A 24,381-nucleotide genomic window follows, 5' to 3' on the forward strand; every position below is an offset into this window, starting at 1 on the left:
AAGCTGATTCCCAGACCCTCCGCGGGCCGGATTGAGAAGGCGATTGGGCCACATTCGGCCCATGGGCCTTAGGTTGCCTACCCCTGATTTAGCTGAATAATGTCTGCACTGGCTAGCAGCAGTTCTCTACATTCCAGTCCCAGCCTTTTGGAAATGCCAGGGATTGAACCGGACACCTTCTGCAAGCAAAGAATATATCTGCCACAAAGCTACAGCTCTTCCCTAAAAATTAAGCAAGTTTCCAGTCCTCATGGTTCTGAATAAAGGACTGATTGAAAGCTGAGACAGACCATTGGTCCATCCAGCTCAGTAATGTTTACGCTGACAGGCAGCAGCTCTTCAGATTTCAGACAGGGTTCTGTCGCAGTCTTATCTAGGAATGCTGTGGACTGAACTGTCTGTATGCAAAGCAGTCCATCTATCACTGAGCTACGGCCCTTCTCCTAATAGGACATCAGATCTACCACACACCTGGATAGCTCTTCAGAAAGGTGAGGAAAAATTCCATTTGTAGTTTGTAATGAGAAGGCATGACACATATTTGAGGATCTTAGAGAAGTTTTTCTTAAGGGTGCACTCTACACATGCCCGGGGGAACTATGTGCAGAGGTCCTTTTTGAAAAAGATTTGTTTTCGCTTTGAGGAAAGGCACTATGCACAAGTTTAGGAACAGTTTTTCCTCTGTATCCTTAAGAAACTTATTTTTCCTTTATTGATGCTTTTAACTTTACCATCTTCAAAATTTAAGCTTGGAGACCTCTTTGATTGTGCTGCAACCCTTGCTTTCGGAAAAGCAAACAAACTACAATCTTTAAACCTGCAACCTTATGGAATGTGCTGCAACCTATTAACAACAGGAATTTATTAGTAATAATAATAGTAACAAAGAATAACTTAGTAGTACATATCATTATTAATATTAAAGTTGACAACCTTTAAACTGACAACCCTATGGACCATCTTATAATATTTTTTTCTCCCACCCACCCCCCTTTTGATTTTAAAATCTGGACTAAAAGGGTTGAGGAAAAACCCCTCTTTTTTTTGTTCCAATGTGCTTCCAAACTATACAGAAGAATTTTGTTTTCGTTTTTTTAAGTTAGCATTGCTGTTTTGTTTCTATTAAGAAAAACGGAACAATTCTGTTCTTTCATTTCTATTGTGAAAAATAAAACAATTGCTATTTTACTTTATTAAGAAAAACACAAGGGTTTTGTTTCGTTTTCAAAAGTTAAAGATGCATTTCTTTTAATGTTATGGGCGGGGGAGGAATAAAAGAAGTCACTTTGCTATTTTATTTTACTAAAAGAATTGAAAAAAGTCTTATTAAGCATACTTCTTCTTCTTCTTCTTGTTATTCCTGCAGGCACACTTCCACTGACTCCCGAGACAGACGGATGCCAACCATTTTTTAAAATTATTATTATTACTATTATTACTATTATTACTACTATTATTACTACTATTATTATTATTATTATTATTATTATTATTATTATTATTATTATTATTATTATTTCTTCATTAAAAGCAGCAGCAGTGAAAAGACCGCAGCCACCGGGTCACACGCCAGAGGAGAGAGAAGCAGCGCGAGACCCGCGGCCTCGGCCTTTCCCCTCAGGCCCCCTTCTCCCCTTCCTCGCGCTCCCTTCCTCCTTTTCCCTCCCTCCTTCCTTCCTTCCTTCCTTCCTTCGTTCCTTCCTTCCCTCCCTCCAAAGCGGCAGCAGCAGCGGCGACGGCGCCCCCAGCGGCTCCCTCCCGAGCAGGCCTCGCCCCGCCGCCGCGGCCTGAGGCGAAGCAGCTGCCGCCGCCTCAGCAGAGAAGGCGCTGAATCCCCCGTCGCCTCTCCTGGCTGGGAGGCGGAGCGAGCAGGAGGCCCCGAGCGAAGCAGCAGGCCGGCCCGAGCCCGGGAGCAGCACCGGCGGGAGGCGGGCGAAGAGGCAGGCGTCGCCGCCGCCGCCGCCGGCCTCCCTCTCTCCCTCTCTCTCTCTCTCCCTCCATCCACCCCTCCTCCGCCCGCCCGTCCCTCGCTCGGCACAGGCAAGATGGCGGCCGTGGAGCTGGAGTGGGTGCCCGAGACGCTCTACAACACCGCCATCTCGGCCGTGGTCGACAGCTACGGCCGGGCGCGCCGCAGGGACATCCGCTCCTTGCCCGAGAACATCCAGTTCGACGTCTATTACAAGGTGGGCAAGGCCGGCGCAGCGCCGGGCCGGGGGGGACGGACCCCGCCGTGGGGCTGAGGGGAGGAAGGGAAGGGGGCACCCCCTGGGTTGTATTTGTGGGGGGGGGTCCACGCAAGGGCGGCAATCAGGAGCGCCTCTCTTTTCCCCACCCCCCTACCGCTTTCCCAATTTGGGGGGGGGGGAAGGAAGATGGCTGCAGCCCAGCCCATTTTCGCCTCGGCCTTCCTTCTGCATCCAGCCACCCATTTCCCCAAACGGGAGCTTTTCCTTCTGCCGTCAGAGTGGACCCCCCCCCCCGAGCCATGTCTCCCCCCCTTGCTCCTAAAACTATTACTTGCGCCCCCTCCCGCTGTCAGATTTGGAACCCCCATCCTTATTTGTTTTGCTCAGGAAGCGTCCCAACAGTTTCTTTGCCCCGCTCTGTACATTTCAGAAGGGGGCTCTGCTTGCTACTCGCATTTTATTTGCAACCCACGCCCCAGAAATCTTGTTTTTGCCCATCGCCTCCGCCTGCTCCTTCAAATGGGGTTTGCACCCCCTTCTGAATGAACAATATTTCAGAATTGGATTTGCTCATGTAAAAAAACAACCACCGCCATCCTCTTTGCTTGTGCTCCCTCACTGTAGAATGTGGACCCTCAGAGAATCTATGTCGCTTATTTACCCCACTCCCCGTTATTTGGCTTTTTCTCTCCTTCACTGCAGAGCTTGCCCCGTGTAGAATCGCTTTTTAGACCCTACCCTGAGTATTTTCACCATTTATTGGAAGAATACTCACCATCATTATAGTACCTCTCCCTGTGATCTTTTTTTTTTTTTGCCCCTTGCAACTCCCCCCCCCAAAAAAAACCCTTCTTTGCTGCCTTTTCCAGAATTTTCCTTCTCAAAAAATGACTGCCTCCCATTCCAGTTTTGCACACCCATCCTAGCAAATGCCCTGACACCCCCCCCAAAAAATTCCTTGATCCTTTCTTTTATTTGCTCTTCTTACCCCGTATGTAAGCACCCATTCTAGAATTTGCCCCCTAGAAAAAACTAGTATCTCTTTTTGCCCCACACCCCTTTCCTCCAGAACTTGGAAGAGATTTGTGTCTCAGATTTGGGGGGCACTTTCCAACCAGGCCTGTTGGGGCAGGGTGATGGTAGCAGTTAAGTCTGCATAGGAGCCTAAGATTGCAATCCTGACTCCACTTATCTGGGGGCAAATCCTGTTTAATTCAGCAGGACTTGCTTCTGAGTAGATATGGTTAGGAGGATTGCACTATAAATGTGTAATTGATATCTCTCTCTCTCACCCTCGACTGCAGAGGATTAACTAGAGTACTGTTTGGTTGGAGTGGGGTGTCATAATCAGCACTGCTGTGGCTGTGTGTTTCCAGCGTTGGTGTTTTTCTTGAGAGTGTAGAATGCTTTGTAATACAGTGATGTTGGATTATGCTGTCTTGCCTAGATTCTATTGGGAGCAATAGAGAGATTTGTGTCCCTCACCACACTTCGGTTTGTAGAACTGGGGTGCTGAAGAAAATAAAGATTTATTCTCTCTCAAGGTTCTCATGACAGCTGGAGTTCTTAATCAAAAGCACGCTTTTAACATAAAGACTGCATGCTTTTCGTTTTTCCTAAAATCGCCATCTCAAGTTAGTTTTATTGCTATTTGTTTTGCCATCCAGTTAAATATTCAAAGTGGTCCTTTGAAAATGTGAACTTTATAGATCAAGGGCAAGTCGAAGGATGCCTGGTATTTTCCTAGAGTTTGTATTCTATAAGCTGCTCTGGGTTGCGTTTAGAGTCTCCGCTTCCATCATTCTTCGATGTCAATCTTATTGTTTGTTATAGAGCAAATTGCTCTGTGGTGTTTATCCAGTGTTCTTTAAAAGACAAAGAAAAGTAATACTCATTATGGGTCTATTCTTGATAGTGGAAAAATAGGTTAAACTTCTACCTGCACGTTTTGGGGTGGTGGGTATACTGGCGTGTGTCCCTGCTTCTTAAGAAGGCAGAAAGAGTAATACCGTATTTTTCGCCCCATAGGGCGCACCTTGTTTTTTGGGGGGGGAAATTAAGAAAAAAAATTATTTCCCCCCCAGGGGCTGGGGCGGGGGAAGCCCGAGCTTCCCCCAACCCCAGCCCCCAGAACAGGCTGCTATCCGCAAGCCTAGGGAGCCCGGCGGGAAGTCGCGCCGGTCTCCCCAGGCTTGCGGAGAGCTGCCCGGAGCACGCTTCTCAGCGCGCCCCGGGCTTCGGGATGCAGACAGCTCTCCGGAAGCCTGGGGAGACCGGCACGACTTCGCGCCGGGCTCCCATGGCTTGTGGAGAGCTTCCTGAAGCCTGGAGAGCGTGAGGGGTCGGTGCTCGCTCTCCAGGCTTCAGCGAAAGCCTGCATTCGCCCCATGGGACGCACACACATTTCTCCTTTATTTTTGGAGGGGGAAAAGTGCGTCCTATGGGGTGAAAAATACGGTAATTGATTCCATCCCTACCTTCCCAAGCCTTAGCATATGAGAATCGTTTTCGAGTGAGCTTTTAAAAAGGTGTCTCGATAAAAGGCACCCCCCCCACTTTCATCATTGACCTAGTCTAGAAGGACAATCAAACAGGAACAGCACTGTAATGGGATCCATTTAAGTCACTTCCAGATACCCTCTACCTTAGATATTGGGGGGGAGCCATTTAAATATTCACATTTTAGCCACTGAATGGGCAAAGCTTTTGGTTCAAGGGAGGCTTTTCACTCAGCATATCTATACAAGAGAGTTTCTGCAAAAGGCACCCCTCCAAAAGAAAGTAGTATATATTTATTTGTACGCTGCCTTTTTCCTTGACGAGACTCAAGGCATCTTATAGATAAAAATAAGAACTGCTAAAACATAGAAAAATCAATCAAACATAGAATGAAATGGAGATTAAAGCTGTCCCTTGATAGGATAGAGCTGCTGCATTTGGAAATGCACGGATGAGCCTTGTCAAAGGCAGGGAAATCTGCAAACGTGTATGTTGGCTGGAGTTCATATATCATAACCCCATTTATGTCATAGAATCATTGAACTGTAGACTTGGAAGGGACCATAAGGATCATTTTGTTCAACTCCCTGCAATGCAGGAATCTTTTGTCCAACACAGGGCTCAAACTCATGACCCTAAGATTAAGATTTTTATTCTGTACTGACTGAGCTATCCCAGATGAGGAAAGCTGTGAATGCTAAGTGGGCATTTCAGCAGGTTTCATTGCTTTCATCTACACCAGGAATGGGAAACCTTTGGTCCTCCAGGTGTTGCTGAACTGCAACTCCCATCAGTCCCAGCAAATGTGGCCAGCAGCCTAGGGTGATGGGAGTTGCAATTCAGCAACATCTGGAGGACCAAAGGTTCCCAACCCTTGTTTTAGATTAATTTATAATCATACAGCTGGGATAGCCAAGTAATTCATTTGCTATCCTCTTGCAGCAGGCAGTGGCCCAGTTTCTGAGCCATGAATTGAGGTGGGACAGTGGATAGAGGAACTTGTCACTGAGCAAGGGAAGTCAGACCAGATGCCCTTCCAGCCCCATTCCATTTGATGTGTATCTCCTGATGGTTACTCATGAGTGATGTACACTTTTAACTGTATTTGTGAATGACGCTGTCACCTAGGAGAAAGTATGCCACAGTTCAGATTCCTAGTTCTTCTCATAATGATGGCCTTGAGCAAGGTATTTTGTCACATCTCTGCTTGTGATCTGAAGGACATTTCAGAGGAACTTTCCAAACCATATCACAGAAGTTACTGGCCCACAAAATAATGTTAATAGAACTCACAGCTCTGGAAGGGGGGTGGGGGAGAGAAACCATCTTCCTTCTCACTTACAAAAGTTTGTTTGCTTTAATCCCTGGTGATTGTTCTGACTCACCAAATGGCTATTTATAGGCCTGATTTTTAAAATGTGTATTTTCTACCAGTCTCATTATTTCCATATTAGTGTCTGGATTGTTTTTCCATGGATAATTCTTTTTCTGCACTTTAAAAGTAAGAATTTCAGAATGCATGCATTGCTTCCACAGTCTTCTGGCTGCATATATTCATAGAATGACAAATGCAGATTCCAAGATGTCTGCAAGACTCACTGCTGTTACCCAGCCTGTGCTGTAGTTCACATAAATCCAGCATTTTAGGGCACTGACTATTCTTTACATGTCTACTCAGAAATAAGCCCCAGTGAGTTCATTGGGTTTTTCTTCCAGGTTACGAATGTATAGAATTGCATCCTGAGGCGCAAGCACTTTTTTCAGCCATAAGCCCAAATCCTTGAGCCTGATTTGAAAATGAAGCTGGTTCACAATGTCACATCTAGGGTGCTGTGCAGAATACATACCTAATGCATGTGTTTACAAGAACATCACAGGCTGCTCATTCGCTACTGAGCCATGTACATGATTCTGTTATTAACATCCAAAATCATGAAGAACTTCAGACCAAAACACCTAGGACACCATATTCCCCTGAACGCACCCAGTTGGTCGTTACGGTCATTGGAAGAGGTCCTACTGGCTATGTCATGGCTAGCAGATCAAGTGACAGCGTGGAAAGCAAACTTCTTGAAGTGGCACCAACCCCCCGCCATACAATTTGAAAGGCATTGACAGTGATGTGTTTTGGGCACCTACTGAAAACGTACTTGGGCATTTCCTGACCATTTTTGGATGGCACACCTCAGTTTTTGTTTTACCTTTTAGCATTTTGCTTTTGTGTCTCGATCCTTTCCCAACATAACTCTGCTGAAGAGCATCTGGTTTGCAAAAGGTTCCAGCCCGGCATCTCCAGGTAGTCCTGAGAATGTCCCCAGTTTGAAACCCTGCAGAGCTGCTGCCAGTCAGTGTAGACAGTACTGGACTAGATGTACCAAGGGTCTGACTCCTTATAAAGCAGCTGTCTATGCTCCTGTGATTCTTATGGATGGTACATATTTGCATTTTGTTTATATTCTAGCCTTTTCATTTTATGGTTTTTACTTTGTAAACCATTTAAGAGATTGCCTCCACCCAGGGAATATTTTGAGGAATAGCAGTCTACTGTAAAGCTATCATACTCATCTCTCCATTAGACATTTAGACATCCCTTCTCATACTTCTAGTCTGATATATGTAATGTTTGTTCATTAACTTAGGTCATCTGGGATACAGCAAGTGGTATGGATTCTGAATCTTTGTTTAATCAAATTTATGTACAAGTTTCCCCAAATCACTGGTGGTTTCTCTTGTGTCCCAAAGGTTTCATAATAATCTTAATAAGTACTAAAAGCTATTTCATTTTTTAAAAAAGAAAGTTTTATATATTAAACGCTCATTAAATTTATTAAACAAATGCCTGTGTATTAAGACACCATAATAGCCTATATTCCCCTGTAATGTTTATATTTTAAGGAAACAAATGAAGGAACTGAAAACTCTTAACATACTAATTTAACCGCAGTGAGTAGTCACTGGGGATAAGTCATCTGGGAGCAATGTTAATATGCAACTTTGCAGTTGTCCAGTGCAGCTAGTATTGCATTTATCCCTTTATGTAACAATTTGGTATTTTTGAAACAGAGGCAAGGTGGTGGTTAGGGCTGGGTGACAACTGGTTTTCAGCATTGTGATATATCACCAGCTAAACATCGCAATATATCAATATACTATATCACAATATCTGAAATAAGGAAGGAACTATGCAGAGACGAACAGGACAATGTCCTGGCAACTGCTACTACTTATGGGTCTAAAACTGATAAATGCTGATATTACCTCATGGTCACCTCATGGTCACTTTCAGCAGCAGGCAAGCCTGAGACTTTTGGTTTTGGGCTCGGCTACCAAATGGTGGCATTCAGGACACCCCAGAGTACAGTGACGAGTCATAGAGAATGCAAATAATCTGAGACTGCCAGCAGGCCTACTAGGCAGCAGAAGCCTCACCATGACACAGCCTGCGAGGCCTTGGTGTGGTGGCAGTAGTGGTGGCCTGCAAGGCCTCGTGGCAGTGGCAAAAGTGGTGACAGCCTGCGAGGCCTTGTTGTGGTGGCAGCAGTGGTGGCCTGTAAGGCTTTGTGGCAGTGGCAAAAGTGGTGGTGGCCTTGCGGTGGTAGCAGACTCTGAAAAAACATAATAGTACAGTGGTGCCTCGCAAGACGAAATTAATCCGTTCCGTGAGGCTCTTCGTATAGCGTTTTTTTTTGTCTAGCGAAGCAAGCCCATTGACAGCTTAGTGGATTAGCGCTATTAGCGGCTTTTAGCGGATCAGCTGATAAGCGGCTTAGCGGCTTAGGAAAAGGGGGGGAAACCCACAGGAACTCGCAAGACATTTCGTCTTGCGAAGCAAGCCCATGGGGAAATTCGTTTTGCGAAGCGCCTCCAAAACGGAAAACCCTTTCATCTAGCGGGTTTTCCGTCTTGCGAGGCGTTCGTCTTGCGGGGCACCACTGTATAGATTGCACTCTTAGATCACTGTGTTTGATTCCACTTCTTACTGAGCTAAGGCTGTGTACACACAGTACATTTAAAGCACATTACCACTCCCAAATAATCCTGAGAACTGCAGTTTGTGAAGGGTTTTGTAGCTTGCGGGTGGCGCTGTGGTTTAAACCACTGAGCCTAGGGCTTGCCTGCCGGAAGGTCAGTGGTTCGAATCCCCGTGATGGGGTGAGCTCCCGTTGCTCGGTCCCAGCTCCTGCCAACCTAGCAGTTCGAAAGTACGTCAAAGTGCAAGTAGATAAATAGGTACCGCGCCGGTGGGAAGGTAAACGGCGTTTCCGTGCGCTGCTCTGGTTCGCCAGAAGCGGCTTAGTCATGCTGGCCACATGACCCAGAATCTGTCTGTGGACAAACACCGGCTCCCTCAGCCTATAGAGCCAGATGAGCACGCAACCCCAGAATCGTCCATGACTGGACCTAATGATCAGGGGTACCTTTACCTTTACCTTTAAGGGGTAAACCACAATTTCCAGTATTCTTATTTGTGGGGAGTCATGTGCTCTACATGCATGGCGTATTTGCAGGCTGCATCGTCAGTTGAAACACACTTGTTGCCTATTGTATTTACAGGTGAGGAGGCTAAATGAGGAGGCTGCCTCCAAATTGAGTCCCTACAGGAGCTTTTTCTTCAAAATTTAAAGTGGCTAGTCTAAGGACTTTTTTATTTTTATTTAAAAAAATGAATAGCTTTATGTGTTACTTGGCCCATAGCATAGGTTTTAGTTCCCCGTGTGTTGTTGGCCTTTCTGAGCTTTGCTGAAACTTACTGAGTAAGCTCTCTTGGTGTGCTGGCTGGATTGCATCTTTAATGTGCTGCAGTGCAAACTATTTACAAGGCCTTGTATTTCTTTCCATAATACAAACAGCAACAGGTAGGAGAGCAGGGGCAATAATGCAGAGCCCTCCTGATGGTTTGAGCTCCAACTCCCATTATCCCTGACCAAAGGCCACACTGGCTGGAGCTGATGAAAGCTGTAGTTCGGAAGATCTGGAAGGCAGCAGGTTGGGGGAAATGATTTAGAAAATCATACCACAATATGTGGTTTGGTGCAGGATTGATTTGATTTATATCAAATTGATTTAAATCACGGTTTAAATCATAATTTAAATCTTGACTTTTTTCACACACTAATACCACATCCTGAAGAATTGTATCAATCACATTTTATCTGTGCAATTGGAATGAATTTCAGGAAGCAGAATGCTTTTTCTATGCAGCCTGAGCAGGAGCAGGGAAGAATGTTACAGTTTTTTGTAGCTTGTCTTCACTTACCCTGCCACCTTACTTACAGTTGTGAAGAAAAAGAGGTAGGATAAAATATAAGGGACAGTCCACATATTGGCCTATTCCTATCCCTTTTCCTTAATGGTGACACAGACCATTAATAACTTAAGAATATTCTTCACAACTATGAGCAGGGTGGTGGGGTAAATGAAGACAAGCTACAACAATTAACTATAACATTGTTCACTGCTTCTGCTCAGGTTGCACAGAAAAAACATTTTACTTCCTGAAGTCCATTTCAGTTGCCCTTAATTTCAAGGAGTTGGCTCTGAGTAGGGCTAGCCTTGGATACATGTCCAAGCACAATTAGATGGCTTGAAAATAGTTCGTTGTTTTGGTTATGCTTCTTCCATGTTCTTCATATGTTTTGGATTTGCCTGGTGCCCACATGGGGGAAGTAAATAGCCACGTATCTTATTGTCGTGTGAAAATTAGTGGAATTACCTGTTTTTCCAAAATTGCAGCAGGTAATTTAAATTTCTGGGAACCAATACCATGTGATAGCTAAGAGTTCTGCAGCACTATAAACATTTTATTTTGGCATATCTTTTAGTCGACTGTTTAGCAGATGCATGGATTGTTACCTGCATTTGGCATGTACACAGGTGTCAAGGGGAAATTTGGAAAACAGTGGCATCAAGAGGCCATAGAATGTGGGGGTATGATTTACCGAAAGTACGCAAAATAAAGGGCATCACTTCAGCCTACACCCCCGCAACAGCATTTATTTTCCCCTGCAACCATTTCTTTCATTGACATCAGTCCCAATTCTTCAGATTCATGACCAGTTTATGTAGCTGTAGAGAAGGGATGTGGAAGCTGTGGCCCTCGAGATGTTCTTGGGATTATGTCTGCGATCATCCTTCACTATTGGCCGTGTTGGCTGAGGCTGTTGGGACTCTGACAACATCTGGAGGGCCACATATATGCCTCCAGGGCAGCCTTTCTCAACCTGTGGGTCCCCAGATGTTGTTGAACTACAACTCCCATCACCCCTAGCTAGCAAGGCCAGAGCTCTAGGGGAAGCCCACAAGCAGACCCTGAGTGTAACAGCCCCCTCTCCCCTCCTGCGGTTTCCAGCAGCTGGCATTCAGAAGCACCCTTGCTTCCAACAGGAACATAGTCATGGGGGTTAGTAATCACAGGTACAGTGGTGCCCCGCAAGACGAATGCCTCGCAAGATGGAAAACCCGCTAGACGAAAGGGTTTTCCGTTTTGGAGGCGCTTCGCAAAACGAATTTCCCTATGGGCTTGCTTCGCAAGACGAAAATGTCTTGCGAGTTCCTGCGGGGTTTTTCCCCTCCCCCCCTTTTCCTAAGCCCTAAGCCGCTTATCAGCTGATCCGCTAAAAGCCACTAAACCGCTAATAGCGCTAATCCGCTAAGCTGTCAGTGGGCTTGCTTCGCAAGACGAAAAAACCGCTATACGAAGAGCCTCACGGAATGGATTAATTTCGTCTTGCGAGGCACCACTGTAGCTTTATTCTCCATGGTTGGCATCTGGGTGGCCACTGTGAGACCAGGATGCTGGACCAGATGGGCTACTGGCCTGATCCAGCAGGCTGTTCCTTATGTTCTTATCCACAAGCAGCTGCCTGACCTTTCTTGGAAATTGGTTATTCAGTGAGGTGGACTTTCATTCTGACCCAATTCTTAGCGATGCATATTTGGACTGGCCATTTCACTGAGCCTCTTCCTCAGGCAGCTAAATGGATTTCCTTTTATACATGTTATCTTTGTTTCTCCAGCAAGAGACAGAGGGAAAAAAATATTTTCAAAATATGACTAGGACATTGCAAAGGAATTATATGGTAGGTTTTTTTAAAAAAAAAATCTGGCAGGATTACAGTGCTGCATACAAATTATCTGAAAAGGCAACACTATATTAGGGAAGGAGAAGCAAAAACAATCCGAGAGAGGATTTCATATCATTCTTTTTCTCTGGGATAACAAGATGGAGTTACAATTTAAGGTCTTTAATCCTGTAGTGAAGTCAGTAAGACCTTTTTTACTGAGAATTTCATTTGGAACAAGGAGCTCCAGTGAAACACTAATATTGCACACTGAAGGAATTTTTCTTTAGTAGTTTTGTTTCTTCCTCTTTCTCCTAAGAGCATCCACTTTGTATGCATCTCATACACCTGGTGGGTGGGTGTCCAGGTGGTCTCCTGAATAGATGCTGGCCAGACTCCCTACATATTCATGTCCCACTTGCCTATTAGGCCTGGGCGAAATATTGATATATTGCCCAGGACTGGTATGAGGAGCAGACCGCGATGTTTGCTTCAGTCAGTTGTATATTGCTGGTGAAACCGCCACTGCTCCTGAGTCCCTCTGCTAGCAGCATCTTCTGTAGGGAGACAGTAGTTCCTCCTTAGTTGGGGAGGGGGAACCTTCCCTATCCTCAGCTAAGCTGTTCAAACAAGCTGCATTGTCCCAGTCTGTGAGTACCTGGGTGAAACCACCTCAGCTCCTGCTGTGTGAGCTGGGGCAGTTTCACCCGGTGCCCAGCATGCAGAGGCCAATGCAGTTTCTTTTCTCAACATTGCGGTATATCGCCAAACCGTGGTGATACACCGCGATGTTGAAAAGCTGATATTGCCCAGCCCTGCTGCCAATAGCGTGCCAACCATGTATTTCGCAGCTGAGTGTAAGTAAATAAATCATCCCATGTTCTCCTATCTATGCAAGGCTTCTGGGCTAGGTCACTGATCCAACATTGGCATTAGAAACGGGAAATGAAGACCTTTGCATACCATTAGGAGGAGTCGCCAAAGACACACCATTAAAAAGCAGCAGCATTTCTTCTAAAAATAAGATTGGGGTAATGGGCTTAGGAGGGGACCTGTTGCATCCCTACAAATCCATTGCAAATCACTACTAAATCAGAACTGATTTTGTAAGCTGCTCTGAAAAGCCTTTTAGCTACTGGGCATGGTATAAATGCAGCTACATCATGACTCTTTAGTAGAGGGTCATTAGTCCGTCCAAGTTTTGCTTGTCTGCTGAAGGAGTGAAGATTCCTCCTGCCACTGGATCCTTCCCCTCCCCCAAGAACTTTTGAGTTCACTTTCCGCATGTATGTCCCCTTGCCCTGTTCACATTCTGCCTGTGGTGTAGTGGTTAAGAGGGTTGGACTACTAGGATCTAGGGAAACCAGATTTCAAATCCCCACTGGGTCTTGAGCCTCTTGCTGGGTTACCTTGGGGGCCATTCTCAGTCTCCTGGCCTACACTACCTCATGGGGTTGTTGTGAGGATAGAGCAGGGAAAAGGGAAAACCATCAATCTACGCCATCTCAAGCTCCTTGGAAGAGAGGTCGGATGTAAATGTAATAATAATAGTAATATTTTAAATAGCCTTCAATTTACCCATATGGTATGTGCTCCTTCAAGTGGTGGGAAGTTCCAGGGGCTGCATGGCCTAGGTTTGGTTTCTTTTGGAGGTGAGGACAGGGCACCAAAGGCTTAATGGCACTGGGAGGGGGAAAATTATGTGGTTTATTTACAAAAGGCAGGTAGCATATGCTCTCCTCCTGGGCATCCCAGGGAAATCTGCGCATCCCAGGGAAATCTCTTTTCTAAGGAACCATCTTCTAACAATTAGCTCCCAGACAGATTAAAAAACACAGAAGTAGCCATGTTACGTCTGTTGCAGCAAAAACAGCAAAGAACCTTTTGGCACCTTAAAGATTTACCAGATTTTGGTATAATATTTTGTGGGTCAGAGTCCACCTCACAATATGCATGAAGAATAATCCCCAAGTACAGGTGTGGTGGAGGACTATAAAGTAGTGAGATCAGAGGGAAATGCAAAGCAAATTGTGCAGATAGTGACAACTCAGTTAGTGCCACTGTGCATGCAAAGTAAGCACAGTCACCCTATATTACTGCAGTGATAGGTGATAAAACTGTCAACTTGGCAGTGCTGAGTTGGTTAACACCTACAGAACCATAAAGAGACTATAAAGAACCATAAAGGCAGAAGATTTCTAATTGTGGCCTGCAAGCTCCATGCAGCTCTGCAGAACGATTGTGAGACATTCAGGAATATCTGGAACTGTATACCGATTTATGGTTTTTTCCTGATGACTGAGATGGAGGCTGTTTTGAACAGGGTTGGAGTTACCAAACCAGCTAATAAGACTGATTAAGGGACCAACCATATTTACTCAGAGTAGACCCAATTAAATTAAATTAGTCATATTTAGTTGTGCCCTTTAGTGTCACCAAGTCTACTCTGAATAGAACCTATTGATTTTCATGATATAGACCGATGCAGACTGCTAATCTGTCCCTTAAAAGCTACCAATTAAAGGGACAGCAGTCTGGGCTAGTCCTGGGTCTGTGATTTTCACAATAGGGGGCTGCTTTTTGTGATAATCTTGGAATGGAAGATAAAAGTTCAATAAGTTGTTTACAAAACTGTGAAGTTTGAGAATAGCTGCTTAAAGGCAAGCCCACAGTGATATTCCAATACATAGTGATAATCTCACCCAGAATAATTGAGTAGAACTTTTGTGTTAAAGCAGAATGGGATGTGGAACAAGGGCATGGCTCCCTGAGAATAAGAAACTATATTGGACTTCTTTAATGAAAACAACAACTCAAGAGTTCTTCTGAACCTTTACCTTTAGATTCTGTCCACACTGGCCAAAAATGGGGAAAGATTGATACCCACTTTTAGATTCCCCAATATGGGAGTTCACGAGGTTTTCTGTTTTATACAGAGTGGTTTGGAACCCAAAGCGCAAAGATCAAAGCGGGTAGAGAGCATAGAGTGACTCAGAAACAGAATGGAGTTTTTAAAAACATGCACATAGCAGGTGAACATGTATACTGACTGGAATTGCTCCTGGAACCATCACAAAGTAGACTGTGAGCTGCTCAAATCTTGTCTACACCACGAACTACCGGGCAGATTTTTGGCAAGGTGACATATCTTGACCTTGGCACCCATCTAAAGGCACATGATAGGGCAGGTTTCTTCTTTCTGGGTACACTTGCCTAGATGGGAAGAAGAGTTGTAATGTTAAGCTAGCATTGCTGTACTGAATGCTAGAATCTCAACACGAAATTGCAAACAAAAGCCTAAAAAAACCATGGAGCAAGAGCTGAAACAAATTCAGTAAATAAATCTGCAGTAGGGAGATGACTGCACTATTCTGCCTTGCAGCACACTTGTCAGGATTGCTGAGAAATGAAGCATTTTTCAAATGCGCTGTAAAAATGTTGAACATTACTATTTGCAAGCCTGAACCAGGATTCGACAGTGCAACAGTCATTGTACACTTGTTAGTTTAGCGAAGTCATGAATGATTATGGTCCAGATATTGTATTTGACTTTTTTCATCTTGGGGGCGAAAAAAATTCTCAAAGGCCTGACCTACTTCCACAGGATTTATATATTTTAAAAGGCTAATTATCTAGCTATGGGCTGGCCTGGATTTTGGCAGGCAGCTGGAAATGAAAGTGAGCCTACATTGTTGCTGCTATGTGGAACACTAAAATGGGTCTAAGTTAATGGACAATTACAGTGTTGTGGTGTTAGAATGTCTAAATGGGGACCATGGGGACCCATTTTCAAATCTGGTATGAAGCTCTCACTGTGTGACTTTAGCCCAGTCCTAGCTTAATCTTCCTCACAGGGTTGTTGTGAGGATAACAACTGGGGAGAGGGAGAAAGTTTCAATCAGTATTGTTCTTCCCCCTCCCAAAAAATCTGGAGTTTAGAAGTTAGGAGTCAATTCTGGTGAATCGGACCAAAGGTCTGTCTATCCATGCCTCTCCCAAGCTGGTATCCTTCAGATGTTTTTACTTCCCCTGCCAGCAGGACCAATGAACAAGTTTGACTCCAAAATATGGAGGGGGGCACCTGGTTGGGGAGGACTGATCAAGGCCAGTGCTCCATCTCCAGTAATGGAGCCACCAGCATACATTTTAAAAGGTAAAGCAATGATAAATACAGATAACATCATTAGAAAAGTCATAATATGGGCAACTCCACACTTACACTTGCTCATCTTGTGCACGATGTGTACACACAGCGCCAGGAAATAATTACCATATGTTTCGCTCTATAAGACACACCAGACCACAAGATGCACCTAGTTTTGGGAGGAGGAAAACAAGAAAAAAAATATTCTGAATCTCAGAAGCCAGAACAGCAAGAGGGATTGCTGTGCAGTGAAAGCAGCGATCCCTCTTGATGTTCTGGCTTCTGGGATAGCTGCGCAGCCTGCATTCACTCCATAAGACGCACACACATTTCCCCTTACTTTTTAGGAGGGGAAAAAGTGAGTCTTATAGAGCAAAAAATACGGTAATTCAATTCATATCCAGAAATGGCGGGAGAGAGCTGGAAAGTCCTTGTGGCTCACAAGGAGACCCTCCGTGGATCCCGAAGAAGTTCTGAAGAGGGTGGAGGTGCGGTGGGGCTTTGTTTGGGATGCTCAGCCTCCCTGCTTAACAGCTGGTGTGTGGGATAGTGCAACAGCAGCTGCTTTCCCATGTGTCCTCTAGCCTCCTGCCAGCCCCAGAGCTTCCATTCTAGTTGTGGATATTTTGGGATACAGTATGGATTGAAGAAAGAGGGGCAGAAAGGGTGTCTAGAGGGTGCTTCCCAATTTACACGATTTCACTTGGTGTGTGCGGTCCTCTGGAATGTAACCCCCATGTAAGTGGGGGGTCACCTGTATCCTATTTAAAACAATACACAAAACTGTGCATCTAAAAGTTGCAGACCTTTGCCTACCACTGAAAAGTTAGTGCCAAGCCTCCCTGGAGGAGGGTGTTCTAGAGTTAGGGCAGGGGGCACAAGGATAAGGACCCCTGTTGCCGGTCCTTATCTAATTCAGCATTGAATGGCAAAGATAAGGAGGGAGAACGAGAACAGCTCCCTGAAGAAGATCTCAGCATCCAGGCAGGTTTATTCAGGAAAAGGTGGTAACTTAGTCTACGGCCATACTACCCTGAGCACGCCCGATCTCGTCGGACTTAAGAGAACATCTGTGTGTCCCAGAACAAATTCATATTTAAGAAGTTCAGAGGTGATGGGAAAGCTTATCTTTTCAGAGACATTTGTTTGCCACTTTCATATTTGAGGAGGCCCAAAATTACTTCCTAAGGAACCTGAGGATTCCCCAGAACACAACTGGAACGGAGCTTTTCAAAGAAAACAGATCATTCAATTACATCTTTGCATTAACTTTCAAATATCCTCCTCCCCACCACCACATCAAATCACTCGATTTTTCACACCATTTGGGTATATATCGTTGAAATCCTGCCACAGATACATTCCGTTTAAACATGTTTGTTGGTATTTAAGGAAAGAGATTAGCAGTGATATGCCAAGCTGTCAGAATTTCTGATAAGGTTAATAAAGACCAAGGCAGCCTTCCAAAACAGCTTAATCCTTGTGGGTGAAACTGGCAAATTATGAGTCGAGAAGCCTTTCTGCTTCCTCTTTGGGGGGAAAAAGAAGAGTCTTTAGACCTAGTAAACAAGCAACCCGGAGTTTTGTACTGTGTTACAGCTTATACGTATATATCATAGTTGCTGTCAGGTATCTAGTGTATTAAAGCCATTGCGATTGCTCAATGTGTTTCATCAAGTTCACTCATATTATTTGGTGTGATACATTCAGTTAGTCCAAAGAAGCTAGGGGATCAGGAATATAGATGTGGACTCACAGGCTCCATCTCATGCAAAAGTTCCCTCCCCCCATAGTTTGTATTAACCCTAGTGTAGAATCATTCATATATTGGTGATAACCTTTTTAACCCTATGTGAGACCATGCTTTGAGGTAGCTTTGCAAGCCATAGTTAGGAGGCAATTCTGGGTAGCATTAGTGCCAGCATGCCCACAACACTAAAGTAAAGGTAAAGGTACCCCTGCCCGTACGGGCCAGTCTTGACAGACTCTGGGGTTGTGCGCCCATCTCACTTAAGAGGCCAGGGGCCAGCGCTGTCCGGAGACACTTCCGGGTCACGTGGCCAGCGTGACATCGCTGCTCTGGCCAGAGCCAGAGCCAGAGCCACACACGGAAACGCCGTTTACCTTCCCGCTGGTAAGCGGTCCCTATTTATCTACTTGCACCCGGAGGTGCTTTCGAACTGCTAGGTTGGCAGGCGCTGGGACCGAGCAGCGGGAGCGCACCCCGCCGCAGGGATTCGAACCGCCGACCTTTCGATCGGCAAGCCCTAGGCGCTGAGGCTTTAACCCACAGCGCCACCTGCGTCCCTGCCCACAACACTACCCTACACTAAAGGAAACCTTGGGAAAGTGTCTACAAAGCCACTGTGTATGCCAGATTTTAGGAGATTGGAAACATGTTTACATTGGGCCATTGAGAACAATGGGATTTTCTCTCAAGTAAATGTGCATAAAGTCTCCTTATCAACCTGCCGGCACATTATGATCAATGGAAAAGGCAGTCCTGGTGGTCCCTAGGTTAACTGAGTTGTGTGGTTCAGGTGCCCTTGGAAGATCCTTTTCAGTGGTGGCTCCACATCTGTGGTATGACTGCACCGCTGAGATGTGTCTCGCCCCAACTTAGTATTGTTTCAGGCATCTGTTTTTTGTTGTTGTTTTTTAGAAAACATATTTCACTAGGATTTTAGTGGCTAATGAGGTAATTGTGCTACTTATGCAGTATATAAGAATTACTTTATTGATTTATTATGCTTTCATATTATTATTATTTTTTAAGTAAACTGCCAGTATAGAATCTTTCATAAAACTGCATCCTTGAACATACTTCGCTTTGACCTATATTCCTAAGAACTGCAGACATTTTAAGCTTTAGCTGTGTTGCATCCTCATTATGTTTTCTCCCATCCTTTGCGGGCTAGAAAAAGAGTTTTGTTTTCTAAAAAAAAAAAACCTGCTGTGGATCTATGTAAACAAGCTCTCAAAACTTCCTAGAGTTCAACAGCCTTTGTGGGAATTCCCTTCCATATAAATGTTTGGCAGCCAACCAGTTAGGTTGGCAGTCTGGATCAAAGTTTGCCACTTCTTGGGGAGCTTAAATAGGTGATAGGCTCTTTGAAGCACTTGTCATGCATGGTCACTGAATAATCAAGCACAGCTTCTAGCAATTCACACCAGCAGTAAAGATGCTTGGAAATCTCATTTCCCCCAAGGTTGTTGTACATAGAAAGTGCACATGCTGGAGTATTTGCAACACAATTTCTGTAAAGTAAAATGGAATACCCTGAGGATTACAGTGGACGCTTGGGTTGCGAACATGATCCGTGCGGGATGTGCGACCGCCAAAACCCGTAAGTAACCCGTTCAGTACTTACGGGTTTCGGCGGCCCACAACCCGAGAAAACGCTGCCTGAAGCACCTGTAACCTGAGGTATGACTGTACAACAAAGAGCAGAGGTTTTCACTTTTTTGAGTCCAGTGCTCCCTTGACCAACTACATTCTCTCTGCGGCACCCCATCGGGGCTCAGGAGCCCAGTTATGTCCCCCCTTGCCTGCAGAGCTGGCAGCCTCTCACCCTTTTTCGAACACCCTCCCTTGTGGAGTGTTCCCTCAGCCTCCTCTCCTCTCCCCTCTCCTTGGGAGTCCTCTGGGCAGCCGCAGCTACCACCCCTGGTCTCCCCCCCCCCCGCGCACCCCAAAGAGAGGTGCATCATCACACTGCCCCCACAGGGGCCTGAGAAGAGGATGTCATAGAGCAGGGGTCAGCAGGGTTTACCGGCAATGGGCCAGATCACTCCCATGGAGATCGTGTGTGGGCTGGACTGGCGCAGTGCAACGCCGGATATCGCGTCTGCGCATGTCCGCGGCACCGGAAATTGCTTCTGCGCATGCCCAGACGCCGAAAATCGCCCCTGCACAGAAGCGATTTTCGGTGTCTGGACATGCGCAGATGCAATTTCTAGTATCTGCATGTGTGCAGGACGCAATTTCCGCTCAGCAAGTCCCCATGCCGGTTTAGCGCAGCATGTGGGGAACTTGCCAAGCGGGCGGCTCGGTTCACGAGCAGCTTCATGGGCTGCATCTGGCCCATGGGCTGCACGTTGCCAACCCGTCAGAGCATGGGGTTGCCAGTGTGGTGCCCACATGCCTCCGAGGGTCTTCCCTGGCATCCCCAGGATTCTTCCCCCTGCAGAAAGTAAGCTTAAAAGTTTTTCTTGTTGCCTTTGAAATAGTTTGTTCTGAATGCTTGGTTGCAGTGTGTGTGTATCATGCCTTTGGCAAGTTTCTCCAGTTTTGCTGGTGACCCCTGACATAGAAGCATAGTGAAACAGTCTTGCCAATGTCTATTAAAAGCTACTGGCTCGTACACTGATATTGTTGTTTTTAAGTACCCTACAGACATGGTCGATGTAAGTCATTTGTGGCATGACAACACAGAAAGGAAGTGGGGGAAAGAAACCTCTCTGGGTTCAGTTTATAATAAATTGAGCCATATCATGGTTAAGGAAGCCTAACTGTGGCTTTCTGCTGTCTCTGTGAAGTGACAAACCACCGTTTGCAATTGGCTGGCAAACCAGAATCTGAAACCATAGTTTGAAAGCCATGGTTTGGTCACTTTGGTGTGATGTCTGAATTGTCAGTCTATCACTATAGAAGGGCAGATGTTTAAACCCTTGTTAGCACAAAGCATGATTTGGCTTGATGCCTGAACAAGCTTTCTTTCCCTATTGCCTGGAAGCAGTTCTTTTTTGCCATGGGCAAGTCAATACTGGACTATTTACAAGCCTGACTTCCTGGGACGGGATGGTAGAGCAAATGCTTTGCATGCAGAAGGTCCCAGGTTCAATCCTTGGTTGTCTCTGTTTAAATATGGGTCCAGTAGCAGCTGATAACAGAGACCCTTCCCAACCAGAGATCTTGGAAGAATTGCTGCCAGTCAAAGTAGACAGCACTGGGCTGGATGGACCTGAGCTAGTATAAGCCAGCTTCCTATAGCCACAGGGGAGAGACCATAGCTGAGTGGTAGAGTACCTGCTTTGCATGCAGTTTGTTCCAGGTTCAATCTCCAGAACCTCCACATAAGGCTGTCAAAAAATTCCGTCTGAAAATCTGATATGCTTCTGCTGGTCAATGTAGGCAATACAAGAGTTCAGTGAACCCATGCTCTGACTTAGCAAGCTGCACTTATACAGTGGTACCTCGGGTTACATACGCTTCAGGTTACATACACTTCAGGTTACAGACTCCGCTAACTCAGAAATAGTACCTTGGGTTAAGAACTTTGCTTCAGGACGAGAACAGAAATTGTGCAGCAGCGGCACGGTGGCAGTGGGAGGCCCCATTAGCTAAAGTGGTGCTTCAGGTCAAGAACAGTTTCAGGTTAAGAACGGACCTCCGGAACGAATTAAGTACTTAACCCGAGGTACCACTGTACTAACAAAACGCAGTCCTTTAAAAAAAAGAAAGCCCTTAAACAATATTTTCCTGATGTAGACATTTTTTACAACAGTGCTTTTTCTAGTAGCTTCAGTCCCCAGAGAATGGGGCAGACTGCTGGACTTCAGAAAAACATGCAACGTAGTAAACAAAATTTTGCTGGCTTATCCTCTGTGTACTGAGGGGTGTGTGTGTGTGGAAGTAATGCACTTTACTTGGCAAAGCGAAGCGAAAAAAGCTGTCAAAGCCTGATGGCTCACATGAGTGTTACAAAGAACAAATACTCTACAATCCAGAAAGCTTTTTTTATCTTGTAGGTTCCTTCCTCTCCTCCTTGTGATTAATTCTGGCAAGCAAAGCTATGCAACTCACTGCCCTTGCCATCTAACTTTGCCCCTTGTGGCCCAGCGATACCATCACAGCTGGCAAAGTGGATGGGACCAGACAGATAACTTGCTAGGTTGAGCTTAAACCATGAGCAGATACATGTTTATGGGAGGGCAAATGGAGCAGTTGCCTAGGGCAGCAAAGCTGAGAAGGTGGCATTTGTATCGCTCTCTATTGCCATGTGCATACCACCTGCAGTGACCACCCCAGGGTGCAAGGCGGGTCGCATGCCTAGTTCTTTGACAGGAGAGGCTTTGCCCTGCTGCTGCTGCTGCTGCTGCCGCCACTACTGCTTCCAAAACCACACCTGAGGAAGGAGGCGGGCAGCGGATGGAGAGAAAGAGCACACGACCACATGGGATTGTGAGGCCTTTGGGACTTGCACTCCAAAGTTGAGTCAAGGTATCCCCAACACACATGCAAAGAGGAAGGAATTTGGTGCTTGTGTGCTCTCTTGAGGTTGCGCATGAACAAGTTCCTGGGAGGATACACCGGTACCACTTCTGCCCAGGGTGGTAGACACCATAAAAATACACCACTGGTCATTAGGTGTACCAAGTAGCCTGATTTTGTGTGAGGAGCAATGTTTTGTGACCCTGTTCATCAGCGGAAAGCAGCCATGCCCTGAGCTAGAACAAACAGTGTGCCACACTCCTGGCTTGATATTTATGTCCCTCAGTACAACTCATAAAACTCTTTTCTCCCTCTTCCTGCAGCTTTACCAACAAGGCCGACTATGCCAGCTGGGTAGTGAATTCTGCGAACTGGAAGTTTTTGCAAAGGTGCTTCGAGCTTTAGATAAAAGGTAAGTCAGTGCTTACAAAAATGGCAGCTCCTCTCACTTTGCAAGATGAACGTTTCCCCCTATAAAACATAACTGGATGCAGCCCAATCGCCACTGAGCGTTTTTGAGCCCCACCAGTTTCAGTGCTTAACTCTCTGGTCAGAATCAGTGGGTGCTTAGTGCTTAGAATGTGACTGGATAGCACCCACCCTTCTGCATAAAGTGCCCTGCCCAATAAATTTGTGTTTTGCAGCTGCTTTCAACCATGACTTCCTATTGGTTAGCTTGGCTACCAGCATGTAAATACAGTAGTCATGTTCTGACTTAAAAGACATAGCTTTGTAAAGATTTTAACCTAGAGGTTTATCACAAATATGCCATATAGTGTAATCCTAATAAATGTAAGCACCATTGGGTTTAGCAGAACCCATAGGTAAATGTATCTACAGTAGAAGCTTTCTTTAAAGCTTACTTTAAGACAGAGGGGGTGACATCTCCCTGGTTCTAGGCAGGCAATGGTCAGAATCTACTAATGAGCCTTTCCTCTTCTATGTGTGTTCTCTTTTGAGCTTTCCTGTCTTGAGTCCAGAACAAAATTTAAACACAAAAGAAGACACAGACACAACTCTCCCAAGTTCTCTATGTATGTCAGAGAACATAGGAGAGAGGAAGGGAATCACAGGCAACCACAAATAAACCAAACTAAAGAAGCTTTCTCTAACTGGATTTGGTATCCTCTGCTACTGTGGGCAAGGAAAGGTTTGTGGGGGTGGGGGGAAGAAAAGCAAAATTCTCCCCAAAGCATGTTTTTGTTCTTCTGCTTAACAGCCCTGTTAACAGGCTCCGGCAGCTGCTTTTGTGTCGGGGTGGTGGAAGTTTGATTGATTAAGAGCTCTCAACCTTGTGGTGCTCGCGTAATTCATGTGGCTGATATTGGCTGTAGCAGGAATTCCGGATGATGGATTGCTTCCTGTTTTTGCAAATCTGGGCTGGAGGTGGCATTTTGGATTTTTTTGTGAAAATTGCAGGGTTTTGGGGGGGGGTCTTCTACCCCACCCCATCTCAAGGACACAGCATAAATCTGTTCTGTGCTGTAAAATGCGGCAGCTGTTTGTGTTTGAGTGTGTACGTGCTAATCGTAGATGAATGTTAAGCTTTTCTGAGTTCCTGTATTATGGCAAAGAGAGAAGGTGTTGTATCCAACTAAGTCCTACCATTGAAATGACTGTAAGTTAGTCATACCTATTAACTTTGGTGGGTCTGCTCTGAGTAGGACTAGCATTGGATACCACCCAAGGATACAAGGAGGGCAGGGCTTAACCAGATTGTAATTTGTGGTCTCTTTATTTTTTAGTACAGAGTTTTTCAACCTTTTTGAGTCCATGGCTCCCTTAACCAACTACATTCTTTCTGAGGCACCCCTGTGGGGCTCAGGAGCCCAGTTATGTCACCCCTTGCCTGCAGAGCTGGAAGCCTCTCACCCTTTTTCAAACACCCTCCTTTGTGGAGTGTTCCCTCAGCCTCCTCCCCTCTCCCCTCTCCTTAGGAGTACTCCGGGCAGCTACTGCTGCTGTCCCTGGCCTCTGAACTGCCCCGTCAAACAGCTGTGCAAGCCTTTGGGAGGCAGAGACGCGAGGGCATCAGAGAAAGGAGGGAAGGAAAGAGGGTCAGAGGCCTGTGTTGCCCACAGCACCCCTGACCATCATTCACGGCACCCCAGGGTGCTACAGCACACTGGTTGAAAACCACTGCTTTAGTAAATGGCTTGATTGTTCAGTGCCTGTTGGTTAAAACAGAAACTCACATTGCAGTTCCCAAGGAACAAGCCCCTTAAACTCATTGGAGCTTATCCCCAGTAAGCACACCTTTGGACTGCAGGCACA

At 45.6% G+C, this 24,381-nt stretch overlaps 1 protein-coding gene across 1 annotated transcript in view; it reads left to right on the top strand.

The window, feature by feature from the left end:
* The first annotated feature begins 1,790 nt into the window (after positions 1-1,790).
* APPBP2 (amyloid beta precursor protein binding protein 2) overlaps positions 1,791-24,381 on the top strand; it is a 36,605-nt gene continuing 14,014 nt past the window's right edge. The window contains exons 1-2 of the mRNA XM_079955628.1: positions 1,791-2,186; positions 22,431-22,519. Coding sequence (XP_079811754.1) covers positions 2,046-2,186; positions 22,431-22,519 — 230 coding nt within the window. The 5' untranslated portion in view covers positions 1,791-2,045. The remainder of the gene's footprint in view (positions 2,187-22,430; positions 22,520-24,381) is intronic.

Source organism: Podarcis cretensis (genome assembly GCF_951804945.1).
Source record: "Podarcis cretensis genome assembly, chromosome: 15".
Lineage (NCBI taxonomy): Eukaryota > Metazoa > Chordata > Lepidosauria > Squamata > Lacertidae > Podarcis > Podarcis cretensis.